This window comes from Thamnophis sirtalis, unplaced genomic scaffold, assembly GCF_051295495.1.
Source record: "Thamnophis sirtalis isolate CommonGarterSnake01/CBP01778 unplaced genomic scaffold, rThaSir2_p1.2 scaffold_9, whole genome shotgun sequence".
In the NCBI taxonomy this organism is placed as follows: domain Eukaryota; kingdom Metazoa; phylum Chordata; class Lepidosauria; order Squamata; family Natricidae; genus Thamnophis; species Thamnophis sirtalis.
Genome location: NW_028261389.1, coordinates 53138239 through 53155705, shown reverse-complemented (window position 1 = coordinate 53155705; position 17467 = coordinate 53138239). Strand labels below are relative to the sequence as shown.

At 37.3% G+C, this 17467-nt stretch overlaps 1 protein-coding gene across 3 annotated transcripts in view; it reads left to right on the top strand.

The window, feature by feature from the left end:
* The window catches only part of CNTN1 (contactin 1), a 284705-nt gene that overhangs the window by 246714 nt on the left and 20524 nt on the right, over positions 1 to 17467 (top strand). For all 3 annotated transcript variants that reach the window (XM_087723577.1, XM_087723576.1, XM_087723575.1), the window contains 3 exons: positions 7304 to 7374; positions 15461 to 15695; positions 16878 to 16981. In XM_087723577.1, coding sequence (XP_087579703.1) covers positions 7304 to 7374; positions 15461 to 15695; positions 16878 to 16981 — 410 coding nt within the window. The remainder of the gene's footprint in view (positions 1 to 7303; positions 7375 to 15460; positions 15696 to 16877; positions 16982 to 17467) is intronic.

Below are 17467 nucleotides of genomic sequence, written 5' to 3'. Positions count from 1 at the left end.
TTGAATCCAGTAATTGGGAGCCTTCCAAACTCAATACACACTAAGACTTCCAATAATACTGTCTCTATGTCAGACTCAGCAAGAAGCTAGTATTCTCATACCATTGTTAAAAACATTAACTAGGCAGCACTTTGATAACCAGTGAAAATGGTTGTAAATCTAATGGCAATGACTATAACTAAGTAAATAAAGCCTATTTGGGCAGGCAGTTAAAAAGAGCAGCCATTTATTGACCACATTACTAAAATGCTGCACCGTAAAAATTGCAAAAATCAATCCAAGATCCTTAACCACTATTGGCAAAACCATCATTAGAATTTCAGCAAGAGGCTGAAAATCCAAATATCAAGAGGTGAGGTGGAAGTGATAGGCTAGTACGAGAAACAATCAAGATATTCTCAGCACCAAGAATATGTTATTTTGGCAAATTATGAATCTTTTGAGAAGCTTTAAATACTGTAATGCAATCCTCTTTATTTCATATACAAATGCTGCTGAAACTCTGAAATCTTGATTTGGTTAGGATATGATCCTCTAAAGCAGGGGTGTCAAATTCATGTCATCACGTCATTACATGATGTATCACAACTTTTCCCCCTTCGCTAAAATGGGGGTGGGCGTGGTTAGCACATGACGCATCCAGCCCGCAGGCCATGAGTTTGACACCCCTGCTCTAAAGCTTTAGTTCTCCAAATTAAATCATCTTTGAGAAGTAGCTAATTTATAGCCAACTTATTTATCTCCCTTTACTGTTTCCTTTGTCATTGAGGAGGAACCATGGTGGCTCAATGGTTAAAAATGCAGAATGTGTCAGCTGGAACACCCAAACACTGTGTGATGGTTCAGCTTCTGTTATTTGCCCCAACTCCTGGCCACCTAGCAGTTTGAAAGCATGCAAATGAGAATAGATAAATAGATACCTTTTCTGTGGAAGATATCAGCTTTCTGTGCATCTCGACATATAGTCATGCTAGCCACATGACCACAGAATGTCTTCAGACAATGCATACCCTCTTGGCTAAGAAATGAGGATGAGCACTGCCCCCTGCAGTCAAAAAACAATTGAATAGTGGAAACCTTTACCTTTATGTTATGTTCTTGAAAATGACAAAACCTTACTTATAGTTCCAGATGCAAAAGCTCAGGTTAAGAGTCAGGAATGGTGGAAACTCTTCTACATATTTGGCATGCAGCATTTCCTCTGCTTTTAAATGTGACCTGGTTTTCACTGATGGGGTGTTGGGAATTCTTATCAGTTTTCTGGGATTTCTCTTCTGGCCAATAGTATTCCCAACATTATAACCTCCTTCCCCTATAGAGATAAATTTTTACAAATCCAAGATCCACCTCATATTCCTCTTGTCACTTGACCTGGAATGGCAGTGATGGTGGTCATAAAAGTTGATGTACATTTGATAGTCCCGGAAGAGAAAGGAATGGTATAATATGAATAATGTAAAGCAAGAGTTTGAATTCCATTGGATTGATTTGGACCATGACAGAATGGTATGATGTATCTAGGTTCTATACCTGACTTCATCTAACTTTATTTAGGTTTTATGTCTTACTCTTCACAAGTAGATGATTGTGGGCATACACACTTACTGGTCCATCTGAAGATGGACTATTATTATTATCGACAATCTGCGAAGATGTTGTAATTGTGCTCTGCTCCAATTTCTTTCAATCTGAACCCTGGAAATTGCTGGACTAATTTGTCCATATTCTGTAGGTACAAAAGAGATTATATAGGGGTACAAAAACAACTAATGATAATATCTGTAATTGAAATGGAAGATGGGTGGGCAGTGGGCAGATTAGGGGAGTTTTATTTAAATTATGTCAAGAGAATAGAATTATCCAGTTATCTTCTTAGCAATAGACACAGGATCTTAAGTACTGTACAAGCATGTCTTTGATTTGGTCAATTTGTGCAGTCTGTGCAGTTTGAATTGGGAAAATGGACAGTGCAAAGAGCAACTCTGCCTAGAGAAGTTTTCCCAGAATCACACAATGAACTATGCACCCGTATTCCAATTATGAGATCTCATATGACAGTAGTCTCATAGATCTCATAATTTCCAAACATTGTGAAGTGATAATTGAGCTAGCTTCTAAGATCACATATGATCAAAGAAGAAAGACAATGACTCAGTTTTGAGAACAGGTTTACTATAACTAGAAAGTAATGTATGTAGGAATGTAATCCTTTGTGCATTGGGAGAAGTCCAAAATGCTTATCTCTCAGGGTTCCAAAAGTATTAATACATTTGTAAATGTAAATGGTGAGTTCTTCAATCTCTTGTATGTAAGGTATGGAATGCTGCACTTCTGCCTTTATACAAGCATCTCAGAATTCCCAGAAAATGTGTTAAATCTTGAATGAATGAAATGTTCTCCTTCCAGATTGATATAGCACATCTGTAGGACATACCCTCTAAATTCATTGAATGGCAAAAAGATTGAACCTCATTAAAGCAGGGTCTTTGGTTGAACTGAAAATAGAGATTGGGCTAAAAGCATCCTGTTGTTTTACTTTATTCTGTGTAAGACATGTAATTCCTCCCTAAACTCTGATTTGTGTGATAAGGCATCTTCCTTTTAATTCTTCCAGTTAAAAGAATAGAATTTAGGGGAGGGGGGGAGAGACAAATCAGTCTTGACTGAGTTTCCTTACAATTTAGTGGTTTTCCAAGATTTGATGTGATGAATGGGACTGCATTGGGTTCTTCGCTCACTCTCTAAAGCTTCTTTGGTAACTACAAATTCCTTATCCCATTTCATTTCAGATAGATTGAGTTTTTATAAATGGTATAGGTGTAGCAGCATTGCTCCAGACACATTTCCTTTTTATCAGAAGTAGTATACTGGGATATGGATGTTTCAGGGTGGGATTTGTTGTGATAGACTCTTAGACTGCTGGAGGGCTTTTTCTCTGAAACTCTGAAGTTTTCCTCTGAAACTATCAAGGCTGAGCAATAATGGAAAACTGTTCATCTCTCTGAGTAGTAGTAGAAAACTGAAAATGTGCAAATATTAGCAAGAAAGGGGGCTTAAAAGATTCATATCTTTCTGAAAGATGGAATAGAGTTTGTTTTGGCAGCTGATAATAAGACACATGATTCCTTTTCAGTGCCACATATTTTCATTTTTTTGGAAAATCATAAATGTGTTCCACCCAGCATCATCGACTTTGCTACTGCAGACTCAGTTGCAAAATTTTTAAATATCACAATGTTATTTAAATAACAGTATGTAGGTATGGGCATATGTGTGTATGTATAGGCATTTTTTCAATTGAATTCCAACCCTCCAACTGATTTTATACTAATAGAACCACATGAGTAGTTAAAATGGGCATTGTCTTGCCTATTCCGAATAACTTAATCAATTAGGCTTTCCTGAAATTGGACCACTAATGCTGGTTCATTCAGCCTTTAATCTAAAAGCATACTGTAGCTATATAGTAGTTCAACACAGACTTATGCCCCTCTTTTAAACATTGAAGGTCTATCTCAGTGGTGGGTTCCGGATCCCCTTCCAACCAGTTGCAATGGGCCCGTCGGTGTCCACATGGACATGCGCAGCACACGCATGCTTCTTGCCATCCAGCGATTCCTCCGTGAGCCTCCGCGATGCTCTAGCTGCTCGGCGCAGCGTCACGCAGGCACTATATATGTTGTGTGTGGGAGCGCCAAAGACTTTAAAGACCGGTAAGGAGCGCGGGCGGGTGGGCCCTCCGGAGCACCATACTGGAGGGGTACCTGGTGCTCTGGGGAGGCTCCGGTACACCCATACCGGGGTGTACGGCCTGCAACCCACCACTGGTCTATCTGTATTAGTCTTTAAGGAAGAATTTTCAAACATCCTCACAAAGCCAGTGAAATTTGTTAAGAGTTCTGCCTCAAGACATAAGGAAATGCTTATATAATTCCAAAATTGGTAAAGCTCTCAACCCAAGATCAGTTATTCAGGAACACATCACTTCATATTAGAAATGTAGTAATGTAAATATCTCTGGATTCCTTTCCTATATTTCTGTGTGAAAAAAAATGGTATTTTAGGCAAATTAAAGAATGAGGCAGGAGGAGTTTAGCATTAAGATGACTCAATGGATGCTGCATTGTATGACAACTGCAACTGTCCCAAAGAATTTGGTTTTCTGGTATTAGCCCTTGGCTAAAGAAGTTCTCACATATTGCCAGATTCTAACAGGGTTAAATGGAGTAGTCATTCAGTCAGTCAGCCAGGTTATAAAACCATAAATTAAACTAGAATTGTTGAATGTGTGTTGAAAAAACTTAGACAAAGGTAGTATTACAATTCCTGCAAAATAAAGGTGGTATTCTACCGGTTCAGACTGGTTCTCCCAAACCGGTAGTGGAAATCATGGGTACCCTCGCCCACCCGCCACGGCTATACATTTAGGCCCTTTTTTCATCCGAAGTTCATGCACAGAAGGCTGTACGCATGTGCAGTGGTGGTGTGTGCAAGCAAAGCGAGCAAGAGTGCGCACACTCACATTTGCAAACCAGTAGGGAAGGTGTACCACCCCTGCTGCAAAGAATCAGTGTTTGAAGGAATGAGATGTATATCTGTGATGGTGAACCTATGGCATGCGTGCCACAGATGGTACGCGGAGCCATATCTGAGGGCATGCAAGGTGTTGCCCTATCTCAGCTCCAGTGCACATATGTGCGCTGGCCAGCTGATCTTCAGCCTTCCAGAGGGCAGGGAGAGGCCATTTTTGCCCTCCCCAGGCTTCAGGAAAGCCTTTCCTGAAGTCTGGGGAGAGCAAAAAATGGCCCAATTGGCAAACTGGAAGTTCGTTTCTGAACTTGCAGTAGCCCTGTTGGGCCATTTTTTTCTCTCCGCAGGCTTTAGAAGATTCATTTCCGAACTTCCAGTAGGCCCCTTGGGCCTGTTTTTTGCCATCCACAGAGGCTTTACTGAAGCCTGAGGAGGGTGAAAAATAGCCTAATGGGCAAATCGGAAGGCCGGAGGCTTCAGTGCGGCCTGCTTACATGCCCGGGGGAGCATGGGGGGTTGTGTGTGCATGCGCAGGGGGAGAGCATTGCATGTGCACGCTATCCCACATGGACCCTTTTGGCAGCCGAGCAGAAAAACATCACTGATGTTTACAGTATTTGATATCAACTCATATCAGCAATGCTGAAGAGATTTTGAGCACCATAGATACAATTTCTCCAACTAGGCATGAACCATCTGCGCAACCTTAACACAATCGTCTAGATTCTATATCCAAAGGCAGCTAAAAGTATACAGCTTTGATTTGGCCAGAATATAATTCTGCAAAGCTTCATCTCCCTGCATCAGTCTTTTTTAATATGATCTCTCCCGATTGTTTCCAGCATTGTCAGGGCTGGCAGGGTTTCTACCTAGTTCCAGTTCTAAAAAATAGCAATATAGCAATAGCAGATTTTTTTATATACCGCTTCATAGGGCTTTCAGCCCTCTCTAAGCGGTTTACAGAGTCAGCATATTGCCCCCAACAACAATCTGGGTCCTCATTTTACCCACCTCGGAAGGATGGAAGGCTGAGTCAACCCTGAGCCGGTGAGATTTGAACCGCTGAGCTGCTGATCTAGCAGTCAGCTGAAGTAGCCTGCAGTGCTGCATTTAACCACTGCGCCACCTCGGCTTACAAACATAAGCTTGAATCTGCCTTCCAAAGATATATGGGGCTTGGTGCTGTCATCAGATTTATCAGATGGATTTTCTTGTAGGGGTGATGATATGCCTGGCTGAAAGTGACATTTCAGGTTGCACCTTGCTTTTTCTAGTTGCACTCAGCTCTAGTATAAATAAATTGTTACATTGCCCAGGGTTGACCTGTTGTATTCTTCTTTCGCCAGGCTCTTAACCTGTGAAATTATACACAACTTATCTGAGTTAGTCTCTTTTTCTAGCCTACCACTCTGGCTTTTGCCTGTAGACCTTCTGATGACATTTTTATTGATAGGATAGTTCAAAACATATCTAGAATCTCGTCTTTAAATGCAGCATTTCCTATCCTGCTACTTTTCAGATGTGTTAAATTACGAAGTCTTCATGAGTAAAAGACAGGGGTGCACCAGAAGCAAGTAGGCCTAGGCAGTTCAGCTTTGATTCTTTATTATGTATATTGCTGTAATCATAAATAGATTTTTTTTAGCAATCCATTTCTTTTATTATTTTGAACAATTCCAATTTTCTGCATTTATTATAAACATTTTTGAGAATTTCTAACCCATGTCTTTTCTGAGTTTTTAATTTATCTCTTGTTTACTTTTACCATTTGCTTTATGACTGCCTTTTGTTTTATTGAATGCAGTCTGTCCACAATAAGTTAAATAAATAAATAAATAAATAAATAAATAAATAAATAAATAAATAAATAAATAAGTAAGTAAGTAAGTAAGTAAGTAAGTAAGTAAGTAAGTAAGTAAGTAAATAAATAAATAAATAAATAAATAAATATTATTTGTCAAATGGCAAATGTAATACAAACTATCTTGTGGGTCAAGTTTCTCCAACTCTGTATTTCCTGATGGGTAAAACTAAATTTCTCATTAGGCACATTCTATGTCCATACTGATTGAAAATGATGTTAGTTTTTACCCCTTCAGGAAGATATTACTTTGAGGGAAAGACTACTATAAGCAAGCCATAAGATATAAGCATGCACATTATCTGATTCCAAAATATTAGACATTGCAGTAGTGGGTTCTGGCCGGTACAGCCCGGTACGGCCATACTGGTAGTAGCCGGGAGCAGCGACCACTGTACTTGTATGGCGGCTCGTTTGGCCCACCCGCCTGCCCATGTTCCATACCTGTTTATAATGCAACCAACCAATTGCGCATGCACGCACAGCATGCGGTGCCTGTGCGACCTCCGGCGAGCAGCTGGATGTTGCAGGGGCGGTGGTGTGTGCAATGCGGGTGCACGACTAGGACACCCGGCCCCATGGGCAACGTACCGGTAGCAACAGAGACCGGAACCCACTGATCCATTGAGTATAAACTCTTGAGCTAAGAACAATATATCTTTCTAGTATCTGCTTACCTGTAGTCTCCAATGAGAAACTATTCATTGTGGAAAAGTGTAAATTCAGTAACTGAAGAAAATTGGTAAATTTATGCTGGTAGTAGTTTATATTTCATTATTTAAGGCCTAAAATTATGCAAGACTTATCATCTCAAATGCATATAATTAATAATGGAGAAATTAAATGATGTTTTTTATTTCATGGAAGCAGAGTAAACATGGATCTTTATTACCATTATTTTTTATTATTCAGCTCCAAATGTGGCCCCTTCTGAGGTTGGAGGAGGAGGTGGAAGCAATAGAGAACTGACAATAACATGGGTGGTAGGTATTATCCAATATCTTTATCTGTATTGTAGAAGAATGTTGTAAACTGTCCAGAGTCACTTAGATGAGATGGTCAGTGTAGACATTAAATAAATAAATAAATAAACAAACAATCAAACAAACAGAAATAAATGCTGAAATAAATTTAGGTTATTATAAATATTACTAAATGATTTCCAAACATACATGATGAATTTTTGTGTCCATACTTACATTTTTTAAGAGTCAAAATTCATTTTCAAAGTGGTTTTAGCAAACAGACTACTTGGTAGGTGAATGCACATAATATAATGGAGATCAGCTACAATATTGATTGCTAAATAGTATAGCCACATTAGAATTTTTCTTGATGAGCAGTCAGTTAGATATTTTTCAGATCACTGCTTAAAGCAGTGCTACTCAGTTTGTGGTCTGGGATCTGAAAAAAGTGCCACAAATCACACCACACCTTTTAAACATGAAGCGATTGCTAGAACCTAGTATACACTTAGAAGAGGCTTGCTTTGATAACATGTTAATTCCATGTGACTAAAGGAGTTGCAAATCTAAACAAATATGAAGCAGTGAGCGCAGCAGAGAAATGTGCATCCACTCTCACCTAGAACCTTGTTTCCCTGCACTTTAAATCACTTAGACTTTGGTGTCTACAATGCCCTAAGATGTGCTTTGATTGCACCAATCATTTCCAACTATGAGGGCCATGCAGATAAATTTTATGTTTATTATTTTTTAAGGGGCACCTACACTTACACATCAGTTGGCCGTTTTTCCCCCAAGTTACACAAGTTCAAACATTTTTTAAATTAGATATGCTGCTTTATTATCCCATTATTTTTCTCTTCCCTAACAACTAATTGTTGCATTAAGCTGTTTTTTTAGTGTGTGTTTTTATTGTAAAGACTGTAATAAAGATATTTGATTTACAGTAATTTGATTTTAATCACTTAGAATGTTACAGTCTATAACAGTACAGGGCAGTTTCCCTAGCTCTCTTACAATGGTTGGAATTCCCCAAATTCCCACCAATCTTAACCAACACATATATCATACAATAGATTTAACATGTAGAAGGCAGCAGCTGGATATAACTGGCTGTTAATGTATTAATTAAACACTCTACTAGACATATGCTACATAGAGTTTGACCTGGCCAAGTTTTAATGGCAAAGAAATTCAGAGTTGGACAGGCATTTATGTAGCACAGTTAGATTAAGTAGTCTTAAAACTTCATTGTATTTTATAACCTTATGGCTTTTCTAAATGAATCCACTTTCTAATTTAAAAACGACTTTTTAAAAATAATTATAAATCATGACTGTTGAAGGAGGTGGTCACCCAAATTTCCAACAACTTCAACTCCCTCTATCACTTCTCTATTAGTTAAGAATTAGGTATAGTATAGCTTTACTTCTAGTTCCCTCCTCTACCTTTTGGATGATAAAGTTGTTGGCTAGGTTGGTTAGGAATCTGTTTGATCTCCCACTCACTGTAAAGTTGGTCTCCCAGTTGTTATCTGGATAGTTAAAGTCTCTCATTACTACTGTGGTATGCTTCCTGCATACATTTGTTAAGTGGTTGGCAAAGAGTTCATCTATTTCTTCTGATTGGTTGGGTGGCCTGTAATATACACCTATGGCAATGTCACTCCCCCCCCTTTTATATTGACCCATATATTTTACATCCTGGAGGGTTTTTATTTTTGATCATATGCATTTCTGTAGATATGTAGAGATCTCTCACATATAGTGCAACTCCACCTCCTCTTTTTGTAGATCTGTTTCTTTTGAACAAATGGTATCCATCCATCAGTACATTCCAGTTTCGTCCCATCAGGTTTCTGTAATGGCAACTATGTCATACCTTCCCTCGGGTACTACTGCTTCTAATTCACCCTGGTTGTTTTGTTGTTTCCCAAGTTTTAAGTGTTTGTATATAAGCATTTAAGACTTTTATGCCTGTCCATGGCTATGATTCCTGCATCTCCTAATTGTTGTTTTTCTTTTTTCCTCATCACTTCCTACTGGTTTGATTTGTTTTCTTGGGATTTATGGTCGGTTTTGTGTTCTAGAGATTCTAAAGATTGGTCACCCTTCCCCCTCAATTTTAGTTTAAAGCTCTTCTGATGAGTTGGGCCAATCTTTTTCCTAGTACATTTCCCCCTGTTTTCATGAGGTGCAGTCCATCCCTTGCCAAGAGTCCTTCTTGTGGGTAATGCTATCCATGGTCCAGGAAACAAAAGTTTTCTTGGCGACACCAAACCTTTAGCCAGTGATTTATTTCTAGAATTCTTTTTCCCCTCAATGGGTGTTGGACTTTCGTTGGGAGTACTGATGAGAACACTACTTGTGTTCCTAGGCCTGAAGGAAGGCAAAAACGCCTCAGTATTTGCAAAAATCAGTCCGTTTTTCACCCATTTGTTTTGCAAAAATGGGGTGCAGGGGCAGGGCTTCAGGAGGCCCAAAATGGCTGTATTCAGTATATAAGACACCAACATTTATATGCTCTTTTAGTGGGGGAAAGGTGCATCTTATAGTCCAAAAAATATGGTAATACATGTATAATGTGGATGTTCTTTGGGCATTAGTACATACATGGAACATATATTGCATACCAAAAAAGAATCAGTCACCTGTTCAATGAGTTTGTTTCTTTTTGCTGGTTCTTTTTAGGGTAAAAAAATATGTAAAAGTATGAGATTTTATTTCAATATATGTTTGAAGAAAAAGATAAAAATGGTTTTAAAATGTTTCATTTTGGTTGTTTATTTAAGGATGTAAAAGATTTTGCCACAGTTTTCCAGAAGAAAAATATAAGTTAATTGTTTAAAAATGTAATAGTTCATTTAAAGTTTTCAAAGTTTAAAAGGTTTAAGGTTTAAAAATTTAGAATTTGAAAATCCCTTTTTTGGTTGGTAGATGTGTTTTGCTCTTAGCCTTATTTCTAGCTTCTCTGTTTTAGGTAATTATCTCTATTTTTTCTATACTTTTTCTCTACGTGCTTGTTTTTCTATCTTGTTATTTATGTAACTTGCTTACTATTATGTTATTTTTATTTATTATTTTCTTCCCTATATTTTTAAAAAGTTTTTGAGCCTACCTTATTATTTAAGATTTGCCTTCTTTATTTGATTGATACTATTCTTCCTTGATTTCTTATTTTCCACTCTTGTCATTATTTCTATATTTATTTGTCTTTTATTTTCTGTCCTGTATTTATTTTTATTCTCTACTGGGGTCTTCCCTCCCTGACTATTGGAACCTCAAGCTTAGTTTGTTGCATTCACTTCTGTTGTTCACGTCTCCGGCCTCTTGTCATTTTCTCTGCCAGTTCAGTTCTGCCTTTCAGTGCTCGGGTCTTTTCAGCCTCGTCTCTACTCTGGTCAGCTCTCTTGGCCTGCCGTTTAACTTTCCAGTCAACTCAGCTCCTCTGTCTAGTCTGCTCCACTCAGCCCGCCACTCAGCTTTAAAGATCAGATCTCTCTAACTCCATGCACCTCTTCTGCTGTGCCGCTTGTCTCTGCTGCTATGATCTCCCCTCCATGGATTCTGCTGCTGTGTTTCTCCCCTCCTCTGATTCTGCCACCACCAATTTCTCCAATTAGAAGAAATTCTGCTTAGAAAATACAATCTGTCTTTCCTAACCAGCATCTGCAAGTATTTTCTTATAAAAAGAGTAATTGGCCATTTTCTTACTTCCACAATTCAAAGTGGATACTTCTTTTTTATCCTTTGCTTTGCCTCTTATGTTTTGCCTGAATAAAAAAATACCTGACATGTCATTAAAAAAAAAAACATAAATGTCTTGCATCTTAGAGTTTACTTCCTGTAATCTCTGAAAATGTCAGTATAATGGAACTAAATGTGACATGTCAAAGTTTATTTTTTACTCTTTTTTATGCATGATCTTAAGAAACAAGAATTCAGAGTCTAGCTACCCTGTTTCCCTGAAAATAAGCCCTCCCCCCAAAATAAGACCTCTATTCCTTCATCTAAGTCATTTATGAAGATATTGAAGAGTACTGGGCCTAAGATGGAACCTTTTGGTACCCCACTGCATCCGTCCTTCCATGTAGATGTAGTATCATTAAGCACTAGTGAATACAGTTTGTCATCCAGTTACAATTCCATCTGGTAGTGATGCTGCCTATCCCACATTTACATTCTAGTATTGTAAAACTTAGTATTAAAATAACACATTATAATAAAAATATTTAAAATGTTTCAGAAATAAACATGTACAAGTTACTTTACTGTTGAAATATATTTTAAAGAAATTTTTGGAAATGTTTCTGTAACTATAAAAATAGTTATTTGACTTCTTTGAGATTCTATGAAAGCTCTTTTATGTAAGGCAGATTGGCAATCTTGCTTTAGAAATAAAATTAATGGTTATAAAGTTCTTTCCACTACTATTATGAGTTGACTGGACAGTGGATATCTTTCCTTGGTACTAAGGAAAGATATCCACTAATATCTTTCCTTAGTACCAATTAAAAAGAATGTAGAATGTAAAACAACATCTTTTTTTTCTGTTCAGCCAACTTTTATTTATCACTAGATGGCAATGCAAACAAATAATTCATCATATTTATTCTTTAAATTTAAATATTTAAATTCACAGCAAATCGAAAGCAAATCAAAGAGATTGCCAAAAGTTACTAGAAAAACAAAACGCAAGGTAAAAGTCAGAATTCCAATTTGCTTTCTAGCCGTTAAACAGTTAAACAGTTCTCAAGCTCTATCGTTCTTTTTGTCTTACTAATGGCTTCATCTTTCTGTTCGCTGCTGGTCCATGGGAGGAAGAGCTTTCTAACACCTGTTCCCCCTACTTTCTCCTGCCACTCTTTCTTTAAAAAACTTTTTTAAACCAGAAGTTAAGGTTAATTACAGGAATGTTGTACTTTCAAGCAATCTTGTTATCTCATCCAGACAAACACTTCGCTGCTTTTCCAAACTGCTCAGCGTGGAAGCTCATAATGGTTGCCTTCCCTGCTTTGGGTTCGGAAACAAATTGCAGATGTATTAGGGGAATTGTGGGTTCCCCAACCACACCCACCTGTGCTTCCCCTCTTCACTGCTCCCCCAAGGCAGCTTTATTTAAACATCCCCTCAAACAGCAGGGAATCTGATGGTTCTTTGGAGAGCACCCCCCCCCCCTTGGATAACATGTCCTGTTGCTGAGATTCAGGCCACACACCCTCGGATTATGAACATATTTATTGGATTATATCTAACTATCACATGACTACTTGAGACTCAAATATGAGAACAAGGAAGTTATTTAATTAACATGACCCCTGAAGATTGAAGCTGTAAAGGGGATGTAAAGAGACTTTTGATAAGTTCTGGGACTATCTAAATGGAACTGATTGATTACCAATGGGATACAAAGAACTGTGATGAGTGTACTTCTTGAAGGGCAACTTTAGGTTTGAATAAATGGTTCTTGTACTACTGGACAAAAGTAGGATTTTTAAAACAAAATAATTTATAAGGAAGAAATGAATGGAACTTTGAAGGAGATGGCATTGATTTTCCAAAGCACAAAGGACATCATAGAGAAAGGATTTAAGGAAGTATGGAAAAATGGAAAATACTATGCATGGGATAATGAGCAAGACGCCCAGAAAAGGGAGGACCTAATAGAAGAAATGGAGGTCAAGAACTGAAGAACCAGTAAACAAAAGAAGAAGACAAGAAAGAGATAATAATAAAAATAATAGTGATTGATGAATTAAATCAGGGGGAAAATATTTTAAGATTGTTGAAAAGATAATTGGAGATATAGGAAGATACTTTTGAAAGGGAGATAGGGGCCTGGGCAGATATTTTGGAAGTTAGGCAGTGGAAGAGGGTAGAGATGGGAGAAATACTTAGATTGAATAGCTTAGAAGTAGATGCAGACAGAGATAAAGATCCAAGAGAGGAATATGGGAGGCAAGTAAAAAAAAAGCATAGCAACCAAAGTATTGAAATGGGCAAGAGATGATGGACAGAAAGAATTTGTCTTTTTTGTTGTTGTTCTGATTTTCTTTTCTTCTTCTCTTTCTTTCCCCCTTTTTTTTAGAATGGTGGCATGATTAGAAGTTAGGTAGGATAGAAAGAAAATGTCTTTTAATAATAGGGTGACATGATTAAAAGTTAGAATAGAGATAGAAGTAAGAGAAAGGGGGAATATTAGTGTATACATTTTTATATAATAAAATGAAAGCAATAACAAGAGGAAAGCTTAGAATTTGAATGGTGGTATTATTATGTACGATTAAATAATATGGTGAGTGGCATGAGAGCAATATATTAGAATATGGAATAATTAAATAATGATAGACTATAATCTAAATATGTATTATTATCAGAAATATATAAGTTGATTGAATGTAATAACTGATCAGTTTTACTAATTCTATGGTGGCAGCGGTGGGGGCCATCTGAGCGGCCATGATCCCCCCTCCCCAGTCAGCCGGCCCACCCAGCCCATTCCTCCCCCGGCGTGGCGAGCTCCAACGGGCTGGGCCTGGCAAAAGAAAGAAAGCACCAGCCCGCCAGCAGAGGTGGGTAAAAGACCCGCCTCTGCTGGCGGGCTGCCCCTCTCTTCTCAAACAAGCTGCCCTCCCTGCCTCTCCCCCTTTCCTTTCTTCTCAAACAAACTCTCTCTCAAATTGAGAGAGAGTTTGTTTGAGTGAAGTAAAGAAACAAACACGTGCACACACACAAATTACTTACAATAAAAAATTACTTACAAATTACAATAATTTTGAATTCCTCCCCCCCTCTGTCCAATCCACATACCTTTTCCAGCTGTGTCACAGAGGATTTCAACTCTGCTCTTGTCTGCCATGATGAAAATGTAAAAAATGTAAAAAGAAAAAGGCAAGAGCTGTTGCTGCCAGAGCCTCCAATGGATGACTCTGCTTAACTGTTTTAAAAAAGTCTCTTAAAAAGTGCCCTCTTCAGGAGGAGGCAAGAGAACCACGTGCCTCCTTTGCATAAGGAATTTTTCGCCTTTTAACCCTTGCTTAACTCAGCTCAAGTGATCATAATGATAGGCTAAAGGAGGCATGTGGTTCTCTCACCTCCTCCTGCAGTTAAGCACTAAGGAGAGTTATCCACTGTGACTCTGGCAGCAACTACCTCAGCCTTTTTCCTTTTTTTTTTTTTTTACTTTTCATGATGACAGTGGTGAGGCCCTGCCTCCCCTGACTGCATGTCCCTGAATAGGAATAAAAGAAGTTAGAATCCCCTCCCAACCGTCTGATGTGGATTTGGGCAATCCGCAGGTGTGAAGATGTTTTTTGTAATGGATGCTCTGAGAAAATGATAAGAAGCCTTTCTCAGGCTTGCTTCCTGAGCAATGCAGTCCACGTGGCCCTCCCTCCCCACCCATTCCCCAAAAGGTGAAAGTGCCAGGCCTCTAGGCTTTATAATTGCTTATAAAGCAATTAATTACATGGTACAGGCTATATATATAGAAAAGAAGGATAGAAAAGTCTAGAGGAAGTAGAGGGGACCCCTCTTCCCTTGAAGAATGGCAGATTCATGGATCTGACAGAACCTATTATATTTTGGGTCATACAAAGTCACTTAGTACTACACTTTATTTAGGTAAAATCATAGCATTGTAATAATTTAGACTTAATCATCCAGAATAAGACTATACTGGATATGTGCCTTCAGCTCTAAATGCGCAAATCATTGATACTACTTTTTGTTATATAAAGACATTTCCATCTATTTCCATTAACAATCTATGTATTATGAGATAATGGCTAACAGTGAGGGAAGGGATAAAAATGAGGATAATTATATAGGCTGATATTGTAGAAGGTCTTTTATAAAAGTTATTTTATATTTAGAAAGTGTTTGATCTGTGATTTTAATCTGGTTTCAGATTATCTGTGAGAAAGAAGAAGACAATCTAGAAACTTTCCACCAGATAAGCCTTGAGAAAAAAATGTATTTCCTTATTTAGAATCTTCATGGGAACATTACTCCTAGTAGATGATAATATTGAAATCTTATTTATACTCACTCAAACAAAGAACAAAAATTAAAAGAATGCATAATTATTGTGTTTTATCTTATAGCCTTTGCCAAAACAATATCATTTTGGTAATAATTTTGGATATGTTGTCGCTTTCAAGTCCTTTGATCAAAATGATTGGAAAAGTGTTATAGTTCCTCAACCTGAAATTGGTCGGTATGTCCATAAGGATGAATCAATGCTTCCTTCATCAAAGTATCAAGTAAAGGTGAAAGCATTTAATAACAAAGGGGAAGGACCTTTTAGTCTTACTGCTATTATCTATTCGGCAGAAGATGGTGAGTAAAAGATGGTGTGATGAAAGTTAAGAATAGGTTTTGTTACGCTTGCTGTAATGCAGTGGTCTCCAACCTTGGCAACTTTAAGACTTGTGGACTTAAAGTTGCCAAGGTTGGAGACCACTGCTGTAATGTACTAAAAAGACTTCTCATATAAACAGTCTAATTCCTAAGATCTATTTCCAAAGATGATTAAGTTGACCCAAGCAGCCTTTTTAGCACATTGACTGCTCACATATCGTCTGAGTCAATTCTGACCTGTAATATCAGAAAATCCATTTTTATTGGATGAATTGAAAGTAGAACTGAGCCCAAGGATGTTTGCCATGAGAAGAAAGCAGAATTCAGGAAAGGGCATGTCATGATAATTCATGTTTTAAGTGCATACCAAATAAAGCAATGTATTATAAAAGTTTCAGATTGTTAGTCCCTCTCAGGCTAACATTTCTTTATAAAAAAATCAATTTTCTATTATTTTACTGAGCATATTGTAATGCAGGCCAAGCTTCTGCATCTCTGAAAATGCACTAAAATTCTAAATGTAATAAAATCACTAGCATAAAAAGTTAATTTAAATACCTTTCCATACAAGATTATTCAGTTTTATTTGAAAATTTTCATCCAATATATACGTAATTGTTTCCTCTGAGCAGTAACTACTTGATACATATTTGACTGAGTGCCCAGTTACAGGATTAAATATATGAAAGAGTTTTTTGAGCTTTTATGTTGCAACTTGCTAAAAAAAGGATTTTCAGAAGAGCATTGATCTTTCTGTCACAAATGAATTTTTATAGGCATTAGACTTCCTTCAGTGAATTGTGTTCACGAATAGGTTAATATTTTCTTTTAAAAATATTTAAACAGCAGCAGCAGTAGCTGTTTAATTTAGTTAATCTTGAATTAATCAAAACACAATAAGCAATTTAAAAAGCTAATTTGTTTGTGTTTGTGTGTATGTGTATGTCTGTGTATGTATGCATGTATGTGATGAATTACCTAATAAAGTCAAAACTATAGGACACCCAAACTGTTTGCATTTATTCTGGAAGAAACTGGAAGAAATATTGACCATGCTGCCCAAGAAAACATCAAATGAAATAATTGGAAATCCTTAATTATTTATTCTATATTACTTAGAATATTGGATTCACAATATTAATATTCTGTTCAATTTTCCAGCTCCTACTGAAAGGCCTAGAAATGTGAAAATAAAAGTTCTGTCATCCACGGAAGTATCTGTTTCCTGGGAGCACATTTTCAATCCAGCTGTTACTGGGTATGAGGTAAGCTTAAAAATGCATTCTCTTTTATTACTCGTACAACAAGATACAAAAAACTGAACATGATATTGTATTCATATTTATTTTTATAGTCAAAAAGTGTATCTGAGTTTGAAATGGATTATAAATACAAGAATAGCTTTGGAGAATTGTATACTTTTGCCTTTGCTATTCCTGGAGTTTATGTCTATATAAAGTACTATAGTGATTCATAAACGATCAAAGAAACAATTACCAGAAAATGCAATAATGGTAAGCACAAGTAGCTTCTGACTTATGACCCATTCTCATTATTCAGAAGAAATTACTTGACACTTCTATAGTTGACATCTAGACATGCTAAATACAAGAGGTTTTATCTGCAATGCCTTACTAAAAGGATTAGTACAAGGATTAGTATGAGTCCTGTAGCAAAAGGAGACATTAGGGATATGCGTCAATCTGTTCTGAACCTGAAACAACTGTTAGGAGGAGGAATAATTCTTAAAT